Source organism: Scyliorhinus canicula, chromosome 7 (genome assembly GCF_902713615.1).
Source record: "Scyliorhinus canicula chromosome 7, sScyCan1.1, whole genome shotgun sequence".
Taxonomy (NCBI): Eukaryota; Metazoa; Chordata; class Chondrichthyes; order Carcharhiniformes; family Scyliorhinidae; genus Scyliorhinus; species Scyliorhinus canicula.
Window position 1 is genome coordinate 47,686,100 of NC_052152.1, and position 25,512 is coordinate 47,711,611.

At 43.7% G+C, this 25,512-nt stretch overlaps 2 protein-coding genes across 2 annotated transcripts; both read right to left on the minus strand.

Annotated features, from left to right (window-relative positions):
• Positions 1 to 2,204: 2,204 nt before the first annotated feature.
• On the minus strand, positions 2,205 to 10,289 carry ndufb4 (NADH:ubiquinone oxidoreductase subunit B4). Its single transcript, XM_038801947.1, has 3 exons — positions 10,028 to 10,289; positions 8,799 to 8,948; positions 2,205 to 2,367 (listed from the first exon to the last, which is right to left on the minus strand). Exons 1-3 carry the CDS (start codon positions 10,202 to 10,204, stop codon positions 2,308 to 2,310), a joined length of 387 nt encoding a protein of 128 aa, XP_038657875.1. The 5' UTR covers positions 10,205 to 10,289; the 3' UTR covers positions 2,205 to 2,307.
• Positions 10,290 to 15,706: 5,417 nt separating this feature from the next.
• Positions 15,707 to 20,131, minus strand: LOC119968935 (cystatin-B-like). Its single transcript, XM_038801948.1, has 3 exons — positions 19,683 to 20,131; positions 17,069 to 17,170; positions 15,707 to 16,366 (listed from the first exon to the last, which is right to left on the minus strand). Exons 1-3 carry the CDS (start codon positions 19,755 to 19,757, stop codon positions 16,238 to 16,240), a joined length of 306 nt encoding a protein of 101 aa, XP_038657876.1. The 5' UTR covers positions 19,758 to 20,131; the 3' UTR covers positions 15,707 to 16,237.
• Positions 20,132 to 25,512: the final 5,381 nt, after the last annotated feature.

The following is a 25,512-nucleotide window of genomic DNA, read 5'->3' on the forward strand; positions in this document are numbered from 1 at the left end:
CCAAAGTGGTCATCGAATTTATGTTTATACCCTCTTGCTAACCCATTCTGTTCTGACCCATTTGGAAAGCTAAAACCAGACTGATGTACCTAATTTATTGACAATCTTTCGTATTATATATCTTCAACCATCTGTCACACAGGAAACCTGGAAATTTTGATATCATGGACACCATTTTTGCAGCCACTGAAGGGAAACAAAGATCGTGGAAGACAATGTAGCACCAAAATAAACTACTGGGCTAGAATTTATTGAATAAAGCACATGCCACTCTTAGTGCGTAAATAACCCAGCAATTTGTGCCGAGGAAATGATACCCATGTGAGAAGCAAATCGCCAGATTACTGGGCAACATGAGCTACTCCAACATTTGTCTTGCAAAAATAGCAACCACCCCATGAGTTTCAAGATCGTCCTGTATTTGCTGACAAATTAAACTTACTGCGAAAAATTAAGACCGGTATGTAATGATGTAAGAACCTTTTAAAATTAGATTAATATTCCTACAAAACCATTTAACCTTGGGAGGGTCAGCAAGGGAATGATTGAAATTGTGACATCTCGCTGCAGGAAGTTAAATTGTTTCTGGAGGCTTTTAAAATGAACACAATCTTACTTTTCCAGTTATATTTTGTCTCAGTCCAAACTCTCTCTCCCTCTATTTCTCTCTCTGCATTTAATTTGATTCCCATTTACCCTATTTCCTGGTCATTCCCATTTCTTGCTCTGTCCTTAAATCTCATTGGTTAGAGACAGGCTGTTGATTTGGTGCCATAGTTCACCAGGATCCCAGAGTACTGTTCCTCAGAGGTCCCCACTGCACTTCCAACAATGTGCATCACAGAAAGTCTTCAAGCTGAGGAAAAGATTCTCATACTGCGAGAAGTCCCACCCCAGCAAAGATTTGGCCCATTTTTATAACCAGCCATGTGAGATCTAGTTTCAATCTAAAAGATTCAGAAATAACGTTCCAAAATGTTACAATGTGATGTATATGAATAGCAGGGTTACCTTCAACTATACCAACATCAACTGAGAACACCTAAAAAATAGACTTGTGGGAATCAGAAATAACGACATGCACTTTGTTTTTTTGGGGCGGTGCATGAAGAACCTGACCAGAGGTAAATTGCACAAGGTTCTAGGAAGAACTCATTAACATGGTTTCCCTAGTCTCTATTCTGACTAAATTGCTGATCACCCAAATTCCTTTCCACATTAGCCGATAAGAACAGTTCTCTTCCCTCAGGTACTGTCCCACTCTCCTTCAACTTCACTGTCCAGTCCTCTACTCAATAAAACCTTTTTACTCCTCCATCCTTGCAAACTACTGCTCCACCTTTTTAAACTTACTTTCCAAGTCCTTAATGTGTTATCACGTCCCAAATGCATGCCCATTTTTCCTGATACTCCATGTTACAATCCCTCAGATTGAATTTGTGTCCAGCTACAAGACCAAAATGCCACTTGCTGATGTCACAAACAACATCCTGTAACTGGGAAAGGGGCAAACTATTCCTCCTCACCCTTCTTAATCAGTCTACAGCCTTTAACATGGGTGATCACATCATCTTCCTCCAATGCCTCATCACTGTTGTCCAGCTGAGGGCTGCATGTGTCCAGTTCTGTTATTTTCCAATAGCAATCAGAGAATCATCAGTAATTACTTCTCTTTCCACTCCCCCACTCTCACCTTATGAGGCCCCCAAGGGTCTATCCTTGGCTCTCTCCCATTTCCCATCTACCTGGTGTCCTTTGGTCACAACATCGGAAAACAGGGTCAGTTTTATGGACACACGGACACCACACAGCTCTAACTCATCACCAGAGCTCCTGATCCCTCTTACTGTCTCAATAGTTAGATCATTGGTCTAACACTAAGCAATGGATGAGAAAAGGTTTCTTCTAAATATGGGGAAAACCAGTCATTATCTTCAGTTCCCATAACAAACTTTGTCCCCAACCAGTCATCATTTTTTATGATTATAAAGCACCCCAAGATGATTTATTACATTAAAGGCACAATATAAATACAAATTATTAAGATATTCAGCATTCTGCTTCTGCAAAATATTTTGGGTAGAGTAAAACTAAAAGAACCCTTCATAAATTGGTACAGGAACAGAGACAGAGGAAACAAAAAGAGAAATAAAATAGCTGTACTTCCCTTTTAATTTATAATATCAAAGATCAAGGAAATGAGAATAAATTAAATTAATATTTATTTAAAGCATAAGGACGTGTTTACATTTCTTCATGATATGCTGTACAATTACTAGTCATGTCTGTCGTCTCTGCTTCAACCACTTATGACATTAGACTAAATGGTCGCTCCATTCCCTCCTTGATGAGCTTTTCTTTACGGTCCTAGGGAAAAAAAACAGAAGCCACAAGTTAGATAAGATTTCAAATGCACATGAAATAGAACCAACTCGGCAGCACGGTAGCATGGTGGTTAGCACAGTTGCTTCACAGCTCCAGGGTCCCAGGTTCAATTCCAGGCTTGGGTCACTGTGCGGAGTCTGCACCTTCTCGCAGTGTGCGTGTGGGTTTCCTCCGGGTGCTCCGGTTTCCTTCCACAATCCAAAGACGTGCAGGTTAGGTGGATTGGCCATGATAAATTGCCCTTAGTGTCTAAAAAGATTAGATGGGGTTACTGGGTTACAGGAATAGTGTGGAGGCGTGGGCTTAAATGGGGTGCTCTTTCCAATGGCCAGTGCAGACTCGATGGGCTGAATGGCCTACTTCTGCATTGTAAATTCTATGTTCTAACTGCATCGTAAATGATTACACACAATTTACAGTTACATCAGGTATACAGCACCAACAGGCAATTTGGCCTACCCAAGCACTTCACCCTATTAGCATAGTCTTCTATTCATTAGAGTTCTTTGAGGATGTTTATCCATCATCTTACATTGATAACATTGAGAATGCCAACAACTATCTTTTGAAGATATAGCATGCAGGGTAGCTAAAGGGGAACCAGAAGATGCAGTGTATTTAGATTTCTAAAAAAGCATTCAATAACATGCCACATAAAAGGTTTCCAACACAAGATGAGAGCTGGGGTTAATATGTTCGCATGGATACAGAATTGACTAACAGGAAACAGAGGGTCCAGATAAATGGTCATGAGCATGCAAATATAACAATTAGGAAAGCAAATGGAATGTTGCTCTTTATTGCAAGGAAGATCCATAACCTACATTTTTTTTTCCATACTGAAGTATAAAAAAGGGGAAGACTTGCAATAAAAGTACAGGGCATTTGGGAGACCACACTTAGGAAGTTTGTGCAGTTTTGCTATCCTTAAATAGGAGGGATGTACTAGCATTGGAGGCAGTTCACAGAAGGTTCACTAGGTTGATTCCCGAGATGAAGGGGTTGCCTTACAAGCAGGTCTAGTTTTATTCTCATCTGCCTAATCATAGCCACTGAATCATTTGCAATGGCTTCATTTCCTGCTCCCACATTGTTACCTCTGTTGTTGCCAAAGGTTCTAGCCTTGGTCCATTCTAGTTTATCTACATCAATGATGGGCAGCTTAGGCTAGTAAATGGGCTGCACAAGTAACCCTCCTTCTTCTCAGTGGGCTGAAAATTGAAATTGGGCATATTCATGGACTATAACTCTGGAATAAGATTGAATGTCTTTAATACATGCCACATGTATTAGCTTTTCTTTACGGTCATGTGCCTTTGCTTTGCATGCATCTAACTTCAGTTATACTGATAGGAAAAAAATAACGTGGATTGAAACAGTGCAATGTGGCAACTCCACGTGTGGAGTCAACAAATGTCTGTGGGGCTGCATGTGGCCCCTGGGCAGCAGGTTGCCCACCATTGGTCTATATGCTGTCCCTCAGTGATACCATCTGAAAAAATGTCATTAAAAAATGTAATTAGTTTTCATGTGTAACCTGTGACCCAGTTCTACATCACCATCACCTCTCTCGAACCCTCCACTGCAAAATTATGGGACTGCTCATCATTCATCCAATGCTGGATGAGAGGTTTCCTCCAATGAGATATTGGAAAAATTGAAACCCATTGGTTTGTGTCTGCTCCTAACTGCTCACTCATTGCTGACTCCATCCCTCTCCCTGACAAGTCAGGCTGAGATTAAGCTATGCAACCTTAGTGTCATGCTTGACCTCGTGATGAGCTTCTTTTCATAGAACAGTACAGCACAGAACAGGCCCTTCGGCCCTCAATGTTGTGCCGAGCCATGATCACCCTACTCAAACCCACGTATACACCCTATACCCGTAACCCAACAACCCCCCCCTTAACCTTACTTTTATTAGGACACTACGGGCAATTTAGCATGGCCAATCCACCTAACCTGCACATCTTTAGACTGTGGGAGGAAACCGGAGCACCCGGAGGAAACCCACGCACACAGGGGGAGGACGTGCAGACTCCACACAGACAGTGACCCAGCTGGGAATCGAACCTGGGACCCTGGAGCTGTGAAGCATTTATGCTAACCACCATGCTACCCTTCTGACCAAAGCTTATTTCCACTTCTGTAACGTTGCCTGACTTTGTGCTGCCTGAGCTAATCTGCTGTTGCAATCCTCATTCATGCTGTTGTCACCTATGGGCTTGACTATTCCAATGAATTCTTGGCTGGTTTCCCACACTCTCATCTTTGAAAAGTGGAGGTCATCCAAAACTCTGATGCCTGTGTCTCAACCAAATCCTGTTTCCCTCACCACCCTGTGCTCACTGACCTGCATTTGTTCCCTGTTATAAAAGTCCTGATTTCAAAAGCCTTATCCTCGTTTTCAATTCCCTCCATGGTCGCACCTCTCCTCATGTCTGTAATCTCCTCCAATCCATATCCCACTGAGATATCTGTGCTCCTCTAATTCTGGCCTTTTTAGCACCCTGATTTTAATTGCTCCACCATCAGTGGCTACGATTTCAGTTGTCTCAGCCCCAAGTTCTGGAATACCCATCCTACCCTCCCCACCTCTCTATTTCAATTACCTCCTTAAAAACGCTCTTTCAAACTTACTTGTTTGGCCAAGCTTTTGTTTACTTATCCAATATCTCCTTAGGTGGCTCAGTGTTAGTTTTGTTATATAATATTCTTGTGAAGCCTTAGGTTGTTTTAATACATTAAAAGGTGCTACGCAAGTCAGTGTTTGCTGTTAAATATTAAATTCATTGCATTACCCTTGTTTATTTTGTTACTTTTACAAAGAATTCAAGAAAATTCAATAACTCCACCATTTATAGACTCAGACTTTGTGAATGCCATAGCTTAAATTTTACCTATATTTCCTTATCTATTTGTTTCATTATTGACTGCATTGTTCTGCCTTTTTACTGGAATATTTTTCCATCTGAACTCTGATGATCACCAATTTAAATATTTTCAAGGGTGTTCTATCTTTTATTTGCCTTATTTTTTCCCCCAGTTATGGTCTCCAGTTCCATTCTCACTTGCTCAAAATTCAACCTTGTTGCCCCCCGCCCCCCCCCCCCCCCCCCGCGCCAATCTACTAATTTGGTCATTTACTCACTCAATTATCATTTCATCGCCCATTATTATTATTATTTTGTCTGTTACTCATTTCATAGATTAGCCTGCAGATTTCTTTTCCCACTATCAGGTGGTCTGCAGACAGAACCAGAGCCATAGAAAGGTTACCACATAGAAAGAGGCCATTCTGCCCATCATGTTTACGCCGGCCAAAAAGAGAGAGAAAAAAGAAACTAGCCGCTCATTTTAATCCCACTTTCTAGCACCAGGTCTGTAGCCTTGCAGGTCGTAGCACTTCATGGATGACCTCCATTTGGATGATCCCATCTTATCCTTTATAGAAATCCGTATGGATTATGTTTCTATCTTAATGTTGTGTTCCTTTTTTCTATACCAATGTTATCTCTAATTAGTGCAGCTTTCTCACAACTGTTTTTCCTTCCCTATTTAAAAAAAAATAGATAATATCCTGTAATATACAACTTCCAGTCCAGCTCTTTATTAAGCTATGTTTCTGTTTTCCCTATTGTATCTTGTTCCTTGTCCTGAATTACTGCCTCCAGTCTCCCTGTTTTGTTGTTGACATTGTAAAACTAACAATTTAATTTGTTTTCATTAATTTGTCCACTCACTATTTTTAAACAGTCGTTAGTGGTATTCTGAAGGTCAGCCTTCCCTTGCCCCTTGCCTGAGGTGTGGTGATCCTCAAGTTAAAGCACCACCAGTCAGCTCTCCCCCTCAATGTCATTTGAGACAATGGTGGCTTTACTTATTTTTATTCTGCAACTGTATTTGTTCACTGGATGTTTGTTACTCTAATTCTTTGCCTTGGTCTGGATTTTACTCTCATCTCCTAGTGATGTTATAGTTTGCTAAATGTTCTGGGCAGCCTTTACTACAATTAGCTAAGAAAATAGTCTCCCATTCCACCACCTCTCAGCAAACCCCCAACCCCATCCCCCCCAATCATAGCCCCTCCTCACCAAAGAAAGTACATTAGTCAGTTAAAAGGCATCTAATTCAGAACCAGAAAATGTTATTAATTCTTTCTGAATTTAAGAACAGAGTTTCAAATTATTTCACATTTCCTCCCAATATACAGGAATAGCAGGGCTGGTTTAGCACACTGGGCTAAATAGCTGGCTTGTAATGTAAAACAAGGCAGCAGCACGGGTTCAATTCCTATACCAGCCTCCCCGAAGAGGCGCCGGAATGTGGCAACTAGGGGCTTTTCACAATAATTTAATTGAAGCATACTTGTGACAATAAGTGATTATTATTCTGATTCTCAAAGAAAATGGTCACCAATTGCTCAGCAGTCTGTTTCCTTGCTTTCACCTGTTTTGCGGGCCGTTTTTGTGCATGCCTGGGCCAAACAACGGAGTAAGTTCAGGTGTCGAGGCCTAGTCCCAAATCTTCCTTTCCATAACTGAAAGATTTTTCTCGGCCCCTATCACTGCCAGGGGGGTTCGATACCTGGTATTGTGGCCTCTTCTAGTGGGGCAGAGGTGCTCCACTGTTAAAGCCCAGAGGACAAATCTGCAGCTAAGTCTTCTGACAACTAAAAAAAAATGTTAATTTAGTTTTTGATCAATTTTTGATAGTTTTTTCAAAAAGTTTAAATATATTGAAAGCATTTTCCATATACTTAAAAAGTATTTTCCAAAGTTTAATCTTGCACGCTGGAGTTGGGGAACCTATGGCATCTCCTTGTTTTGAAGATCAGAAGGTCTACCAGAGTTGTCAAGTGGAACAAGCACTATAGAAAACCACTGGCCCCCATCTGATAGTAGCTATATGGTGACATTTACAGATACATGTGCAGCAACTTCACCACCTCCACTCAGAACCGCTTTTGATGCGATGGCTTCACAAAGCAGTAAATTACACAACATTGTGTGCAGGGAAACCTGCAGCTGACTGAGATTAAAGACCACTGCAAGTGCAACCATCACAGTTGCGCTTTGACAAAATAAATTAATTATTTAAAAAAATATTAATTACATTTTTCCAATTTTATACATAACAAAAACAATAACATGTAACAATAAAACTGCCCCCCAACAGCTAACGGTGACCAACTCTTTAAAGGTAGCCATAAATCGATAGAACACTTCAATTGTGCCCCTCATAGTGCACTTAACTTTTTCAAGATACAAAAATTCTATAAGATTCCCCAGTGAAACTGAGGCATTGGGTGGAGAAGCTGACCACCCCATCAGCATCTGCTTACAAGCAATCAGCGAATCGAAGGCCAGAACATCGGCCCCTGATCCAGTCTGTAGTTCGGGCAGGTCCAGCACCCCAAATATGGCCATTAGGGATCAGGACTTCAGCTCAATTTGTAGAATTTTCAGCATGGTGCTGAAGGAGACCCATGAGCCAATGACATGCCCAGAACATATGCACTGATTGGCCAGGCCCCTCCCAAAAAGCTCACATTCGACCTCCATCTCCATAAAAACCTTCTCATCCTGGATTTGGTCAAATGGGCCCTATGCACCACCTTCAACTGTATCAGCCCTAACCTTACACGTGATGACGCCACATTCACCCTCGCACCACACGCAACCCTCCAGTTCGGAACCCAACTCCTCCTCCTACTTGGTTCTGACCAAGGATACTGCCTCCTCAACCATAAGATTCCAATAAACCCCAGAACAAAATTAATTTAGTCACCCCTGGGATATATTCAACTTCCACAAAACCAAGGTTCCGACTTGAAGATCATTTTGCTACCCTTCACACAGGCATTCCCCCATCTTACACCAAATCATTGGGTAGATACCCTATTGCTGACAGTAACAGCACTCTGAAAACAAATTTGACAACTTTCCTATTATTTGAAGTCACAATTTCCCTTCTAGTGAGATTTTCAGTCAAAGCTAAATATTTCCTCAACATTGGCAGGAGGTTCGGAGGATACTGGCTGATCATTTTCAGCAACAACCTTTGGGATTGAAGTAATACTTCCTTGTCTTTAGTTTTGAGCCACATCCCCTTCAAAAAGAAAGTAGAAATGGTAAAAGCATTTTTCATGCTGTCATATGGAATAAGGTTTCAGAAAGCATTCTTTAATGAGTGACGTGCAACCTCCTCTCAGGCCAAGATCAATTTTCACAGGCCTCCTTCCCAGGATTCTCCTTTGTCATACTTGTCAATCCCCTCAACTGAATAATCTTTAAATTCATTAGCTATATCCACAGAAACTCACTGAACCACTTTGTTACATATATAAAAATACTGTCCTAATCTAATTATTTTTCAATTTTGCTTCATTCATTTATTCTCATTATTCTTACCCGATCAGTTTTGAAGAGGTAGTACAAAGCAAATAGAGGCACTACACCACAGACAAATCCCAGCAGTGATGTCTTAGGGCTTGGACGAAAATTAGGATAAACATGGTTCAGATGGCGAGCATGTACCCACCGAATGAGGGCTGGGTCTTCCTGTAAAATGCAAGAAAATTGCAGCAAATTATTTGTTAGAAAGGACCAGAAGCATTTAAACTTACAGCACATTAAAATGAAATAGATTATGAATTTTGAGCAATAAATTGACATATAATGTACACAAGTTTCAAATTTGTTTTCCTATTAAATATTGAAGACCATTCATCAAATTAAGCATCATGAACATAGAACACAACAGCGCAGTACAGGCCCTTCAGCCCTCGATGTTGCGCCGACCTGTGAAATCACTCTAAAGCCCATCTACACTATTCCCTTATCGTCCATATGTCTATCCAATGACCATTTGAATGCCCTTAGTGTTGGCGAGTCCACTACTGTTGCAGGCAGGGCATTCCACACTCTTACTACTCTCCGAGTAAAGAACCTACCTGACATCTGTCCTATATCTATCTCCCCTCAATTTGAAGCTATGTTTCCTCGTGCTAGACGTCACCATCCGAGGGAAAAGGCTCTCACTGTCCACCCTATATAATCCTCTGATCATCTTGAATGCCTCAATTAAGTCACCTCTTAACCTTCTTCTCTCTAACAAAAACAGCCTCAAGTCCCTTAGCCTTCCCTCATAAGATCTTCCCTCCATACCAGGCAACAATCTGGTAAATCTCCTCTGTACCCTTTCCAATGCTTCCACATCCTTCCTATAATGCGGCGACCAGAATTGCACGCAATATTCCAAATGCGGCCGCACCATGAAGTTTCCAAAGTTGAGCTGCACTCATCCAGACAAGTGGAGAGCATTCTATCACACTCCTGACTTGAGCCTTGTATATGGTGGACAGGTTTTGGGGAGTCAGGAGGTGAAATACATCACCTGCTCTTTTAGCCAGTGTTAATATGGCTAGTCCAGTTCAATTTTTCGTAAATGGTAACCCCCCAGGAGGTTGATACTGTAGTAAGGGAATTCATCACTGATAATGCCAGTGAATGTCACGAGGAGACGGTAGGATTATCTTTGGAGATGGTCATATCTAATCATCCGTGAACATCCCCACTATACCCGCATCCCCCCCAGCAGCAGTGCTGGGGACACTGCTTCCCTCCTCCCCATCACTCACTATCAGCTCGGTCCGCCCCGGGTTGTTGAGCTGTGTCAGATACTGCAGCTTCAGGCGGGCCCGGATTGCGAGCCTCTCCTTTTGGGCCCGGCGCTCATCCGGGGTCAGCTCCAGGTATTCGCGGGGGTCGAGGGTTTGCGGCCGGGAGGCGAGCGGCGCCTCTTTATAATCCGCCATGTCTTCAACAAAAACTTTATTACCAAGCGCCGAACGGCCAAGAGTCCTTCAAATTTAACTTTATTGACAGCACAGAAAACCCCTGCTGAGCATGCGCACTTGTTGCAGCCTACAGCCTACTCTCTGCCTACAGCGCCCCCCAAGATGCAGGAGGTGAAACTCGAGAAAGACCGGAACCTTCAACAGAAGATGCAGAGGGGAATAGTAATGGCAGGGTTCCAGGCAACCTTGGGAAGAGAAATGGTCAAAGTGTCCTGTCTCATGTTATTTTGAATGGCTCTGGCAGCTGCCAAAGACGCTTTTGCCCCATATGCATTTCTTTGTTTTGCAATGTTATGAAGAATGAAGATATGATAATGATACGAGAAGTTGGGACTGGATGTTCTCAATCCCATCAAAATAATGGAACAACTGCTTTACTACGCTCAATTTATGCTTAACCATAGAGATATAAACTCACCGGATCTCCTATGTGCTCTGCAACTGTACCTTCAGGGGCTGGTTTAGCACATTACTGGCTTTGAAAGCATAAATTACTGGCTTTGAAAGCAGACCAAGGCAGGCCAGCAGCATGATTCAATTCCCATACCAGCCTCCCCGAACAGGCGCCGGAATGTCATGACTAGGGGCTTTTCACAATAACTTTATTTGAAGCCTACTTGTGACAATAAGCGATTTTCATTTCATTTTCATTTTCAAACGCTTCACCTCTGCACTTCCACCTGGTCCCAGCATTATTGAGGATTTCATTAGTAGAGTTGATGAGGGGAGCCAGTGGCTTATTTGGACTTTCAGAAGGAACGTTGAGTCCAGATGACCCTTTGTTAAAGCTAAAAGGCATAAAAAGGGAGATATTTATACAGTAGGGTGAGGAGGTGGGCATAGGCCAGGTCTCTAGGACGGACACCGCACATTGCCCTGGTATGCTGCCCCTCCCTTTCAACACCCACCCCCCAAACCCCCCCCCCCCCCCCGTCATCCCAAGGGTTCAGTGGGACCATGTGATGGAGTGGCCAGCCTGCATGTAGAGATCACCCAAGTGGACGGTGGAAAGTGCTACCATGGGCAGGATCAGACTTTGTCAAATGATGCAGACCACCAGAGCTCATCGCGGAGCAGGTCATCATCATCTTCCATCCCACAGACCAGACCCACTGTTACTGCCAACCCATGGCCTACACTCCATAGTGAAGCAGGTAATAATCATGGATATGATGCAGGGGGGGTGGTCATGGAAGGGTGGCTATGGGAGGGGTGGTCGGCTGAGTGAATTGGGATGTTCATGCCATCGGCCAGGTCCCTAGCTGTTGAACCTGGGGTTGATTCGAGCGTCCCGAACACGCCGGCCCTGGCGCACACATTGTGCAGTCTCCCGTGCCTGCCTGGGCACCATGACCTGGCCAACTGCGTCGGACAAGGACCGGTGTTCATCCCCCTCCTCCAGCACATCATGTCTCTGTTGCGCGATGTTGTGGAGGATGCAGCAGGCCACCACGATGCGAGACACCCTCCTGGCGCTATACTGGAGGGGTTACAGAGCATCCAGGCATCTGAACTGCACCTCCAGTTTGCCGATGCACCGCTCAATTGCGCCCCTGGTCATGGTGTGGGCGCTATTGTAGCATGTCTCCGCGTCTGTCTGTGGCCTAGAACTTATTATAAGTACCCGAGATCCTTGGTTGAACCCAATAAACTATAGTCACCAGGTTTACACAAACATCACACAGGAACCAGTAACCATTGTTAGGCAGAACTCAGCCAACCCACAAGTTGCCAGTTAACCAATCGACCTGACTCCCTCGAAGACTGTTTCCTAAGATCCACTCTGTGCCAAGAAGTTTGTCTTCTCTTCTGCTGAACAAAAAACCTGGGAACACAGTGCCCTGGCAAGCAAGCTGTTTCACATTCAAGTCTTCTGCTGAAAGGCACATCCCAAGTATGGGTCCATGGAGCAAAATAATAAAACAACAAAAGAAATGGGAACAAAGAAAATGAACAGGATGGACTCTAATGGATTTGAGGAAGAATGAAACGTTGGAATTCTTAGGCCTAGAAAACTGTGGAGCCTGTCCTTGAACATTTTTAAGGCTGAAATTAATGGGTTTTTAAATCAGTAGGGGAATTAAGAGTTATGGAGAGAAGGCAAGAAAGTGGACTTAAGTGTTAAATCAGCCATGATCTTATTAAATGGCAGAGTAGGCTCGAAGGGCTAAATGGCCCACTCCTATTTCTTATGGTTGCTGTAATCAGGAAATTGTTAACAAGCTAGATGATATTGGACAGTAATTAGTTAGTGACTACACGTATTTAAGTATTAGAACATAGAACAGTACAGCACAGAACAGGCCCTTCGGCCCTCGATGTTGTGCCGAGCCATGATCACCCTACTCAAACCCACGTATCCACCCTATACCCGTAACCCAACAACACCCCCCCCCCCCCTTAACCTTACTTTTTAGGACACTATGGGCAATTTAGCATGGCCAATCCACCTAACCCGCACATCTTTGGACTGTGGGAGGAAACCGGAGCACCTGGAGGAAACCCACGCACACACGGGGAGGACGTGCAGACTCCACACAGACAGTGACCCAGCCGGGAATCGAACCTGGGACCCTGGAGCTGTGAAGCATTTATGCTAACCACCATGCTACCGTGCTGCCCTATTTGTATGGAAAGGCTACGGGCGGAATTCTCCCCCCTCCCCCCACGCTGGGTTGAAGAACTGCCGGGGTGCCGCGCAAGTCCCGCCACGCTGCCCCAGCACCCGCACGAGATTCCCCCACCCCCCCCCAAACCAGTGTGGCGAGAATCACGGCTGGCCACTTGGAGAATTGCCACTCGCCGTTTGCAAAAGGCAAGCGGCGATTCTCCGGCCCGAATGGACCAAGCGGCTGCCCCAACACGACAGGTTCCCGCCGGTGCCGTCCACACCTGGTTGCTGCTGGCGGGAACGCTGGGGGGTGGGTGGGGGAGGGGGGTTCCTGCACCGGGTTGGGGGGGGGGGCCTCCGATGGGGTCTGGCCCGCAATCGGGGGCCCAGCGATCGGTGGGCCGACCTCTCTAAAGGAGGACCTCCTTTCCTCCACCGCCCCGCAAGATCCATCCGCCATCTTCTTGCGGGGCGGCCTCGGGGAGGACTGCAACTGCGCATGCGCGGGTGACTTCATTTACACGACGCTGGATGCGTCATTTACCTGCCGCCGCTTTTTACGCGGCACCAAGGCCCAGCGCGCGTAAAATACACAACGCCGTCCCTAGCCCGCCGGGGGCGGGAGAATAGGGGGTTGGGAGCGGGCCCAGACGCTGGAGTGAAACACTCCGGTTTTCACACCAGTGTCGGGACTTTGTCTCCATTTCGGAGAATCACACCCCACAACTTGATGTTCACTAATTGGTATGATTGCTGTTTTCCACTTTACAGTAGTTATAGTTGGAAATAGAATTTACAACTAGAGACTGGCTTCCACCCTCTCAATGAGCCGACCAACATCACATTTCCTTTCTTGTACCTACTGAGAATAAATGTCTATTTGAGGTTGTGAACATAATGAATGTGGTTATTTCACTGGATAAATTTGATTTTTTTTCCTTTTTCTGACCTTCTGGATAAACAAGAGTGATTCCAACAGAGTGTAAATATTGAATCAAAGCGAATTGAATCCAGCAATTCAATTGACTACTGCACAGTTTACAGAAGAATGCTGGAGGCAAGTGGCTTGCAATTAAGGGATTGATTCATCAGGTTAAATAATCTGACCACTTTCACCTCTTAAATGTCTCATCTATGTAAACAGCAATCAGGGCCCTAAAAGACCTGTGAAACAGGGTAATTACACCTCTAAACAAGCTGCAAACAATTGCTTAATCTGCATACAATAGCCAACCAAAAATTTAATATGTCACCTTTGTGATTAAAGTCAGTGACACAATTTACATGATAAACTCTCGTCTAGGATAAACGGACTATAGTGCTATACTACTTCAAACACATACCTATTTCTACCAGTGAAATTCCATATGAAGAACTAATGTATTTATATAGACATTTTGTGACTTCAGGTTATGCCAAAGCACTGTGTACAAAGAAATATTTTAAGCTTGGTCACCCATTGTAATCTAGTGAAGTGCAGATGTCAATGTGCAGAGCAAGTTCCAGCAAAATGTGATCATTAATATATAGTCTGTTAATTCATCGTCTGTTAGGGCAGCACGGTAGCACAAGTGCCAGGGTCCCAGGTTTGATCCCCCGCTGGGTCACTGTCGGTGCGGCATCTGCACGTTCTCCCTGTGTCTGCGTGGGTTTGCTCTGGTTTCCTCCCACAGTCCAAAGACGTGCAGGTTAGGTGGATTGGCCATGATAAATTGCCCTTAGTGATTAGGAGGTTATCAAGGGTTATAGGGATAGGGTGTAAGTGAGGGCTTAAGTGGGTCAGTGTAGACTTGATGGGCCAAATTATCATAGAATTTACAGTGCAGAAGGAGGCCACTCGGCCCATCGAGTCTGCACCAGCTCTTGGAAAGAGCACCCTACCCGAGGTCAACACCTCCACCCTATTCCCATAATCCAGTAACCCCACCCAACACTAAGGGCAATTTTGGACACTAAGGGCAATTTATCATGGCCAATCCACCTAACCTGCACATCTTTGGACTGGCCTCCTTCTGCACTGTATGTTCTGTTCTAAGTCAGGTTGCCTGAGAGATAGATATTGCCCAGGATAGTGCCACTGTATCAAGACCCAAGAAGGCAAATGAGGTCTCATCTGAAAGTTGGCACCTCCAACAATGAAACACTAACTCAGTAAGGCACTTGGGTGTCATCTTAGATGATGTGCTCAAGTAACTGCAGTGGCCATTCTCATGGCCTTTTATCCAGTACAAGCAGTCTCATGCACACTTATCAGGTGATGGGGTGATGTAAAATGCAAGCTGCCTGATCATCGGCACTTGGATTTCGAATGAACCCCTGTTTTATCCTATTAGATAAACTGATGTTTGGGGAAATGGGGAAGGATTTAAAAAAACAATCCACAAAAGAATAACTGCTTCATTCCATTGGGAAAATTGATCAAAATCCCTTCCTGTCCCAAGCAAAAATTTCACTCTCTCAAGGATCTTGTTTTTGAAATAAAATATTTTATTAAACAACCTGAAATAATAATAATAATCTTTACTGTCACAAGTAGGCTTACATTAACACTGCAATGAAGTTCGCCTGGTCGGGTATACAGAGGAAGAATTCACAATGTCCAATTACCTAACAAGCACGTCTTTCGGGACTTGTGGGAGGAAACCAGAGCAGCTGGGCGGAAACTCACAGACACGGGGAGAACGTGCAGACTCCACACAGACAGTGCCCCAAGCCGGAAATTGAACCTGGGACCCCGGAGCTGTGAAGCAAGTGCTAAACACTGTGCCACCGGGCCGCCCATGTATGTACCCCTTTATATGGATCCTTTAGTGGGGAGGGGGTACAATTTAAAACAATGCTTTCCAGTATGATGTATAGAGCAATATTTATTCATATATTTCTTACAATGCTGTTCTTTAAATTAATACATTCCTTATAATGCAGAATGAATACAAATATTTGAATTGGTTTTCTATTTCATATAATCATCAATAAACAGGAAACAATATTTCGTACAAAAGCAGATGCATGGATTATATAAATAGACTATCTAGAAAAATTGAATTTCCATTAGGATTGAATGATTTAAAAACATTTTATATTATTCTTTTCTCTAATAGGTGCAAGCTAGCCAATCATTATTCATGTTGTGCATTTACCTGGGCCAATTAATTTTATTCCATTGAAAACTTGTGAAAAGGTACAGCTGGCAGTGGAAGTGGTTTGGGGAAAGGAAAAGAATGAAAACATTTAACAAATTGAAACAGATTTTAAAAATTAATGAAGGCAAAGATCAATGTTGTTCCCATAATAAAGGCACGTAGACATCTCTGGAGAGAGATACACAAGCTAAGAAACTGCTTTTCCTTTTAGTGTGTGAGGCTGGAGCAAGGTTGGTTTTAAAAATAGGTTAATTCATCGTGGTCTAATTTATTGACCTTTACGCCAGTTACTTTCTTTTTACTTCCCCTGCAAGGAAGGTCTTCAAATACTTTTGCATGCACGTAGTCATCGCCACCAACGTGAATCTAATTTAAACAGAAAGAGAAGTTAGATTAGTGCAGACCAAGCATCAAGCTACAATCCAATATTAAACCCCAGTATTCCAAGTTAAATTTCTGCCACACCAATGCGTTCTGTCCTAGGATCATTCCTCCAAAAGCTGAACAGTGTTCCTGCTGCTTTCCATCATACACTAAACATCCCAGTCACTACCATACCGTGAAAACACTTCCTCTTCCCCCATCCAGTTTCATAAAGCTATCAAACCTGTTAACCAAGCTTTGCAACCAACTTCCCAAATATGAAATTTAAGATGGAACTCCTATGCAATAAAATACCATTTTCATTCAGTGATGACTTACACCTATGCAAGAGATGACATTTCTAGATGGATAAAACATAGAGGCACATCCTCAGCCTTAAACATTACAGTAACTGGCATGTTGATTGCAAGATTTGTATTGATGGAGCTGGGGAAAGGCCTTCACCCCTCCTCCCTTTCTCGAAGATAATGCTATTGTATAAAAAGGTTAACCTCAATTGATTTGAATTAAAATCCTCAAACACAAGAGAAAATATGGAAACAAGCCTGTCAATCACTAGTCAGGTTTGAGAGGCTGCAGAAGAAGCCAGTTCACCTTGCACGAGACAAACCAAGAGTGCTAAGATTATTTATTCATAATAGACACCATTGCAAAATGTTTGAACCCCAAGAAGGATAAACTTACTTTCATGAAATAGTTGGTGCCGGACACAAGTTGAGTCTTGTAGGATTTTACAACAAACACATCAAATGTTTTCTCAGCTTCTTCTTCAATCTTAGGCTTCACCTGAAGAAAGAAATAAAGAGAATTCTCAAGGACTCCAGAACAACTTGAATTGACTCAAATGCCTTTAATGAATTGGGAAAAAAAAAAGAGTCCCATAGTCTTTGATGGGTAATCAAGAAATGTGTATAGAACTATATTAAAGAGTAAAGAGCTAATGTGGATTCATGTAGTGTCTTTCATGACTTCAAGATGTCCCAAAGTACTTTTATATTCAATTGAACTGTAGACACTTAAACAAAAGGCAGATTTTAAGGTGCAGTCCAAATGGGAAGGAATGGTGACTAATTTAGACAAGGAATTCCAGAGGAGATAGGCAAATGTAGGGTCAATATGGGGGAACATGTACAAACATAGGAGTAGGCCATTCAGCCCATTGAGCCTGCCCCGCCATTCAGTATGATCATGCCTGATGATCCACTTCAATGCCATCCCCCCCCCCCCCCCCCCCCCCCCCCACCCACCCCCCGGAGACAGACAGGAGTCAAGGCCATGGAAGGATCAAGGGGGAGAATTATAAAACCAATGCCTTGCTTGATCAAAAGTCAACATAGCCAGCAAGGAAAGGGGTTGGCGCTGATTAGGACATAGGCAGTCATTTTGGATGGTATCACATTTTTGGAGGGTAGGATGTGGGAGGTGATAGAATATGAAAGGTCAGCAGGCGAGGATGAGCCTCCACAAATGAGCTGAGGCAGGATGCAGTCAGGCAGTTACACAAGTGAATATAGTCTGTCCTACTATTGATATGTTGTCAGAAGGATATTGTAGAGTCTTTTTGTTCAGTCTCAGACAGTTACCAGGAAAAAGGATGGAGACAGTGACTGGCGGATTAGCTGAGGCCACCAAAGATAACATCAGTTTTCCTAATATTTAAACTGTAGGAAATTTATGCTCATCTAGTACTGACTGTAAGGTAAGCAATCTGATAACAGAGACAGTGTGGGCAGAGGTGGTGTTGAGGTAGAGATACATGTCATCAGTTCACACTTGAAAACAGATGCTGTGTTTTCGAATGGTTGTTCTGAGAAGCAGCATGTAGAGAAGAAATAAGAGGGACCAAGAATATATCCTGGCAGATTCCAGAGGTAACTTTACAGGAGTAGACGAAGACCCGGATTCAATGACGGCCCAGGGTCACTGTCCGTGTGGAGTTTGCACATTCTCCCTGTGTCGGAGTGTGTCTCACCCTCACACCCAAAGATGTGCAGGGTAGCTGGATAGTTGGATTGGCCATGCTATATTTCCCCTTAATTGGAAAAGAAATGAATTGGGTACTGTCAATTTTTTTAAAATACTGGAGTGGGAAGAGAAGCAATTGCAGGTGATTATATGGTGATTAGATTGATAAAAATGGAGGTTATTCTCTCTTCCACCTCTTCTATTCGGCAGAAGGTACAAAAGACAGAGAACACGCATGTTATGACCTTCTTATGGACTGAACTGATCGCTTCACACATCTTCTTTACCGAGTAGTACTACACTCCATATGCTTCACATGATGTATTATTATTACGTCTATGTATTTACATTATGTACCCATCGTATGTCCTATGTTTTTCATGTATGGAATAATCTGTCTGGACTGTATGCAGAACAATACTTTTCAATGTACCTCAGTATACGTTACAATAAATCTAAATTTAATGGGGTAGTTTGCCGCCGCAGTCTTGAATTCCGAAATGACATCCTACAGGAACTGCAGTGGTGTTGTAGCAGGGGTGCAAACCTGATTTCAAACAGATTTCCCAGAAACAAAATGAAGATTTGGGAAACTATAACACAACTGTTGAGGTAGGGAACAGTCATTTGCATGAATCAGGTTTTCTAAGCCTCACTTGTGCACCAATTTACAACCGATGACCACAAACCTATGGTTCACAAGATTACTGGTTAGAATTCCTTCAACCAGTTAGCTTCCAGGACCACTGTTAGTCTTAGCTCAGTTGGACATACTTTGCCCGAGTCACAAGGTTATGAGTGTTATGAGTGTAAGTTCCACCCCAGAACTCTTAGCTCAGTTGGTCACACTTTTGCCTGAGTCACAAGGTTATGAATGCAAGACCCAGCATTTCTGGAAAAGCCCCAACAATACAAACATTACTTTGTACCAGTTATTGCTTTCAAGTCTAGATGAGGGCTGAAGTTTAATCACTTTTTTTTTAAAGTGAGAAAACTAATTTTAAAATACTGTCATTCTTGAGCATCTCTGACTCTAAACCCACTCCGCCCTGCTCTAACTGGGAGCATTTCCCAAATCCTTGCCTGGCAGTTGGACATCAGCCAGCTCGATTCTATTATTTGGAAATCTATCTTCAAATTTATCAACTTCTTCACTTTCCTCTGTTCTTTAAAATCTCAATAGGAGTTGGGTCTTCTTGGGCTGAGTTTACTAGTCTTAGCCTCGGCAATCGCAGTGATGGGATGGTTTAGTTTCCATTGTATAAAATCCGAGCTGCTCGGGTAGATTATCTTTTGGCAAACGGGTCACTGTTTCTGCCGGGTTCATACTCACGGAATTAGCAAGTTGCTGCAGTTCCTCGGTAACAGATTTCTCAGCACTAGTGCCTCCACACATCTGTCGACTCATTGCTGCTCTCTCTGTATCCACCCTGGTTGCAATACGAATGTAGCTGCGGATTGTAACAAACCCCGGAATCCCCGCCCACTCTCATTCACACGCCTTCAGTCTCAAACACCAACCCCATACAGAGGGAGAGTGAGATTGTTACCATCTGACCAAGCACTTCAGCGACAAAGATTCCAAAAGCACACGTGTCAATTTCACTCATTTGTATCCAAAAGCCGGACCACCTTCAAACTAACCAGTGATTCAATTCGATCTGAGGATTGATTCCCTGTCTCTCTTCCTCCCTCCCCCCCCCCCATCAGCTGAGCAGTTAGTTGTTGCCTTTTTTTTGGTTCAGTATGGTGGCTGCACTGGGACATGGCTCAAGTCACTGACCCAGCAATAAGGCGAACTCCAGTTTCCGTTGATGGGACAGTTTTTTCTGAGATTACTTGTAGTTTGGAATGCTGCAAAGTGCGCCGTAAGGAAGTGAGCGCCCATGAGAAGCTCACGTGCCGCGGCACTGTAATGACTCACTCCGGATGAATCAAATTCGCAGACAGAAGATTTAACTTTTGGTTGCCAAGCAACAACAGCACTTTCAAAACTTATTTCTGGGCGCCAGGTGAAGAGGAAATGACTGATTCCCCAGATTGCAGAGCTCAGCACCTCCCACTCCCTGGCCTCTGACACAAGGGAGAGTCTTCAGAGCGGGATGGAAATTACAGCACATGACTCGCAGTTCCGTGTTTGAACCGATTTCAGGCCCTCCCAGTGTCTGAACTATTTCTTTCTCAGTCTAAATTTCTGTTTGTTGCAAAGAGTGTTGTATCGTTAGACTAACAGTACAAAATAAATAGGATTGCAGAAACTCGTGGGTTTAATGCAATATTAACAGAGATTTATTGAATAGGTTTCACTGTAGTGAACGTTTGGAACTAGCACCCCAAAGACTACAAAGTAGCCAATGATGTCATGCAAGTCACGTGATTTGGTTCTTATCGACACATTGCACACAACCGCAATAGCCCACATATATAACATCCCTTCCCCCCACCCCTCTCAGGTCCAACGTAATTAACGTTGTATATCAACAAACTCATTTATATTGGCAAGTGCAGGCATCATATTATCACATTGTGATAACGCAGTCAATAAGCTAGACGATCAGGTGGGCATCTATTTTCACTGGTTGCCTGTGCACTTCTGGACCTTTGAGTATTCACCTACAATGCCCATGAACATGTGCCCCTCAATGGATCAGCAAATTTCAGATGTTACCACAGCATTTTAGGCCACTCCCACGGATCCAATGGGGACAACGGCAGTGAGTTCCTTACCCATGCACATGACTGGCACAGTGATGCTATTTCTTCCATTTGGGCATCAATTCTTGGCCACCAAAAGAAACTTTGTGCTAGTTCCTTCATTTGCGCAATGCCTGGGCACCCTTTGTGTAACTGCTCCACAACCTTTGTCTTAAATTTGGTGGAATAATTATTCTCATCCCCCACAACAGGCACCCACCCTGCACTTTTAATTTGAGTCTCCTGGAAATGTACGGTTTTAACTCCAGGATGATTTCCTGCTATCCTCCCCTGTAATGCCATTTCTAGAACCTTCCTCATCACAGGACCATTTCTGGTATGTCTTTGGATTTGAGTCACTGGAACATGCTCAATCTGTAAAAAGCATGATCATGACTGGGTGGTATTTGACCAGCTCGCAACGATAAGTGTGATAATGCATCCGCATTGGTATGATTTTCTGACTGACGGTATTAGATTTCATATGAACGTGTGGATAGGATTAATGACTTCTTGTAGCCAAGGAGGGGATCCTTTCTTTGGCCCAAAAATAGCTGTTAAAGGCCTGTGGTCCATCAGAAATGAGAAATGATGACTGTACAGGTATTGGTGGAATTTCCATACACCAAATATGATGCTTAGAATCTCCTTCTCCAACTGACCGTAGTTAGATTCTGCACTTGTGAACGTATAAGATGCAAATACATAAAAACATGCATAGAAATTAGAAGCAGGAAGAGGCCATTCGGCCCTAAGCCTAATCCGCCATTCATTATGTTCATGGCTGATCATCAAGTTCAATGCCCTGATCCCGCTTTACCCCCATATCCCTTTGATACAAAACTTGTCGGCAGACAAGAAACAAAGAATAGGAATAAACAGGTCTTTTTCCAAGCGGCAGAAAGTGACTAATAGGATACCCGCAAGGATCAGTGCTGGGACCCCAGCTATTCAGAATATATATTAATGATTGTGACAAGGGACTAAATGTAATATCTTCAAATTTGTAGGTGACACAAAGCTCGGTGGTGTGTTCGTTGTGCTGCTATTACTCAGGATGGATTTATTAGTGTACACAAATACCACAACAAGCTAAGTGCAATAAACAAAGCTTTATACAGTTTGATCACTATTCTTAAAACAAGCAATATTATAACTAAACTACAATCTACACCAGTGTTTTTTAAAAAAATTTCCGGGGACCCATTTTTATCAAATGGCCAACCTTTGGGACCCACGCCAGTCGACTTTCGTGACCCATACCGGCCAACCTTCGCGACCCACCATTCTCTCTTACTTTGTTTGCTGCTGGCAAAGTGGAGGAATCACAATCGCGCCCAAAGCACGTGATGTCGATGTTCAGGGGGCGTGGCCTGCTCTTTGCCTCCCTTTATGCAGGAAGATTACATAGAATTTATTTTTTAAATCTTCTGCGTCTTCGATTGCATAAATATGCAGGCAACTGCTGCAGCAGATGGCTTTTAACCTTCTTTTGTTGTATTCCCAATTCTGGCCTCTTGTACATTATTTCCTTTGCTCCACAATTGGCGGCTGTACTGTCCGATGGTATTGCCCTCTGGAAAATCTTCCTTAAACCAGTCTGCCTCTTTATCTCTCTCTCTCTCCCACTTCCTTTAAGCCTCTACGTCCATCACGACACTCCCAATTGCACAAATTCGCGCGCAGCAGCCGGCTTTTAACAATGCAAATATCTGCGCATGTGCACCGATAAGTGGGCATGCATGCACAGTGCAGCCGCATTTCCTTTATATGGTCGCTGCCTATTTGAAGGCCACTCGCAGTTGAAATTGTTAAAAGCCGGCTCTTGCACGCGTATTTACGCAATCGGGAGCGCCACAACGGATGGCTCCGTGACCCTCCCAACACCCACCCACAACCCACCCATGGGTCACGACCCCGACTTTGAAAATGCCTGATCTACACTATACTAACACCTGTCTCATGCACTCTATCTTAAATTGGTCTCTGCTGTGCTCCTATTTTCTCTAGCTCTCTACATCCACTCACATACTCTTCCACAAACCTGAGAGGCATTCCTTTTTATAGGTCTGCTCCCCAGATCCATCCAGTGGTTGGTTAGAGTATTACACTAACCCTTAATGTGCTAGACCAGGGGTGGGCAAACTACGGCCGTGGGCCGCATGCGGCCCGCCAAAGGTCTTTATGCGGCCCACCAAGTCATTAAATTTTTTATTTTTTTTTTAAGGTTAATGGGGGGGCTGTTGGGTTACTTACTGGTATAGGGTGGATACATTGACTTGAGTAGGGTGATCATTGCTCAGCACAACGTCGAGGGCCGAAGGGCCTGTTCTGTGCTGTTCTGTACTGTACAGAAGAGCGAGGAGAGGACACGAAAAGTCGTTGGCGGATAGGATCAAGGAGAACCCTAAGGCTTTCTATAGGTATATCAGGAACAAAAGAATGACTCGAGTAAGATTAGGGCCAATCAAGGATAGTAGTGGAAAGTTGTGTGTGGAATCAGAGGAGATAGGGGAAGTGTTAAATGGATATTTTTCATCAGTGTTTACACTGGAGAAAGACAATGTTGTCGAGGAGAACACTCAGGTTCAGTCGACCAGGCTAGATGGAATTGAGGTTCAAAAGGAGGAGGTGTTAGCAATTTTGGAAAATGTCAAAATAGATAAGTCCCCTGGGCCAGATGGGATTTATCCTAGGATTCTCTGGGAAGCCAGGGAGGAGATTGCAGAGCCTTTGTCCTTGATCTTTATGTCGTCTTTGTCGACAGGAATAGTGCCGGAAGACTGGAGGATAGCAAATGTTGTCCCCTTGTTCAAGAAGGGGAGTAGAGACAACCCTGGTAATTATAGACCTGTGAGCCTTACTTCGGTCGTGGGTAAAATATTGGAAAAGGTTACAAGAGATAGGGTTTATAATCATCTTGAAAAGAACAAGTTGATAGTCAACACGGTTTTGTGAAGGGTAGGTCATGCCTCACAAACCTTATTGAGTTTTTTGAGAAGGTGACCAAACAGGTGGATCAGGGTAAAGCTGTTGATGTAGTGTATATGGATTTCAGTAAGGCGTTTGATAAGGTTCCCCACGGTAGGCTATTGCAGAAAATAAGGAAGTATGGAATTGAAGGTGATTTAGCAGTTTGGATCAGTAATTGGCTAGCTGAAAGAAGACAGAGGGTGGTGGTTGATGGCAAATGTTCATCCTGGAGTTCAGTTACTAGTGGTGTACCGCAAGGATCTGTTTTGGGGCCACTGCTGTTTGTCATTTTTACAAATGACCTGGAAGAGGGTGTAGAAGGATGGGTTAGTAAATTTGCAGATGACACGAAGGTCGGTGGAGTTGTGGATAGTGCTGAAGGATGTTATAGGATACAGAGGGACATAGATAAGCTGCAGAGCTGGGCTGAGAGGTGGCAGATGGAGTTTAATGCGGAAAAGTGTGAGGTGGTTCACTTTGGAAGGAGTAACAGGAATGCAGAGTACTGGGCTAATGGCAAGATTCTTGGTAGTGTAGATGAACAGAGAGATCTCGGCATCCAGGTACATAAATCCCTGAAAGTTGCCACCCAGGTTAATAGGGCTGTTAAGGAGGCATATGGTGTGCTAGCCTTTATAAGCAGGGGGATTGAGTTTCGGAACCACAAGGTCATGCTGCAGCTGTACATAACTCTGGTGCGGCCGCACCTGGAGTACTGCGTGCAGTTCTGGTCAGCACATTATAGGAAGGATGTGGAAGCTTTGGAAAGGGTTCAGAGGAGATTTACTAGGATGTTGCCTGATATGGAGGGAAGGTCTTACGAGGAAAGGCTCAGGGAATTGAGGTTGTTTTCGTTAGAGAGGAGAAGGCTGAGAGGTGACTTAATAGAGACATATAAGATAGTCAGAGGGTTAGATAGGGTGGATAGTGAGAGTCTTTTTCCTCGGATGGTGATGACCAACACGAGGGGACATAGCTTTAAATTGAGGGGTGATAGATATAGGACAGATGTCAGAGGCAGTTTCTTTACTCAGAGAGTAGTAGGGGTGTGGAACGCCCTGCCTGCAACAGTAGTAGACTCGCCAACTTTAAGGGCATTTAAGTGGTCACTGGATAGACATATGGATGAAAATGGAATAGTGTAGGTCAGATAGGCTTCAGATGGTTTCACAGGTCGGCGCAACATCGAGGGCCGAAGGGCCCGTACTGCGCTGTCGTGTCCTATGTTCTATGTTCTATATGAGGCGCCCAGAATCATAACCGGGTGAAGTAATTATTTTACTTAATATACTATGCGGCCCTTTAAAATTGTGAATTTCTGAATGTGGCCCTTGCACGGAAAAGTTTGCCCACCCCTGTGCTAGACATTATACATAATGGCACAGGTTGTAGGGTGAACTGCGAGGGGAAGCAGATCTGCTTCAGTGTGATTTGGACAAGTTGAGTGGGCAAATACATGGCAGATGCAGTGTAATATAGATAAATGTGATGTTATC

Excerpts from the sequence above, each read along its gene's own strand:
- ndufb4 (XM_038801947.1), bottom strand. The coding sequence starts at position 10,204 with ATGGCGGATTATAAAGAGGCGCCGCTCGCCTCCCGGCCGCAAACCCTC. Across the intron at positions 8,949-10,027 it reads CGGGGCGGACCGAGCTGATA|GAAGACCCAGCCCTCATTCG; the intron begins GTGAGTGATGGG and ends TGCATTTTACAG. Across the intron at positions 2,368-8,798 it reads ACCTCTTCAAAACTGATCGG|GACCGTAAAGAAAAGCTCAT; the intron begins GTAAGAATAATG and ends TTTTTTCCCTAG.
- LOC119968935 (XM_038801948.1), bottom strand. The coding sequence starts at position 19,757 with ATGAGTCGACAGATGTGTGGAGGCACTAGTGCTGAGAAATCTGTTACC. Across the intron at positions 17,171-19,682 it reads TGCAGCAACTTGCTAATTCC|GTGAAGCCTAAGATTGAAGA; the intron begins GTGAGTATGAAC and ends TTCTTTCTTCAG. Across the intron at positions 16,367-17,068 it reads GCACCAACTATTTCATGAAA|ATTCACGTTGGTGGCGATGA; the intron begins GTAAGTTTATCC and ends TGTTTAAATTAG.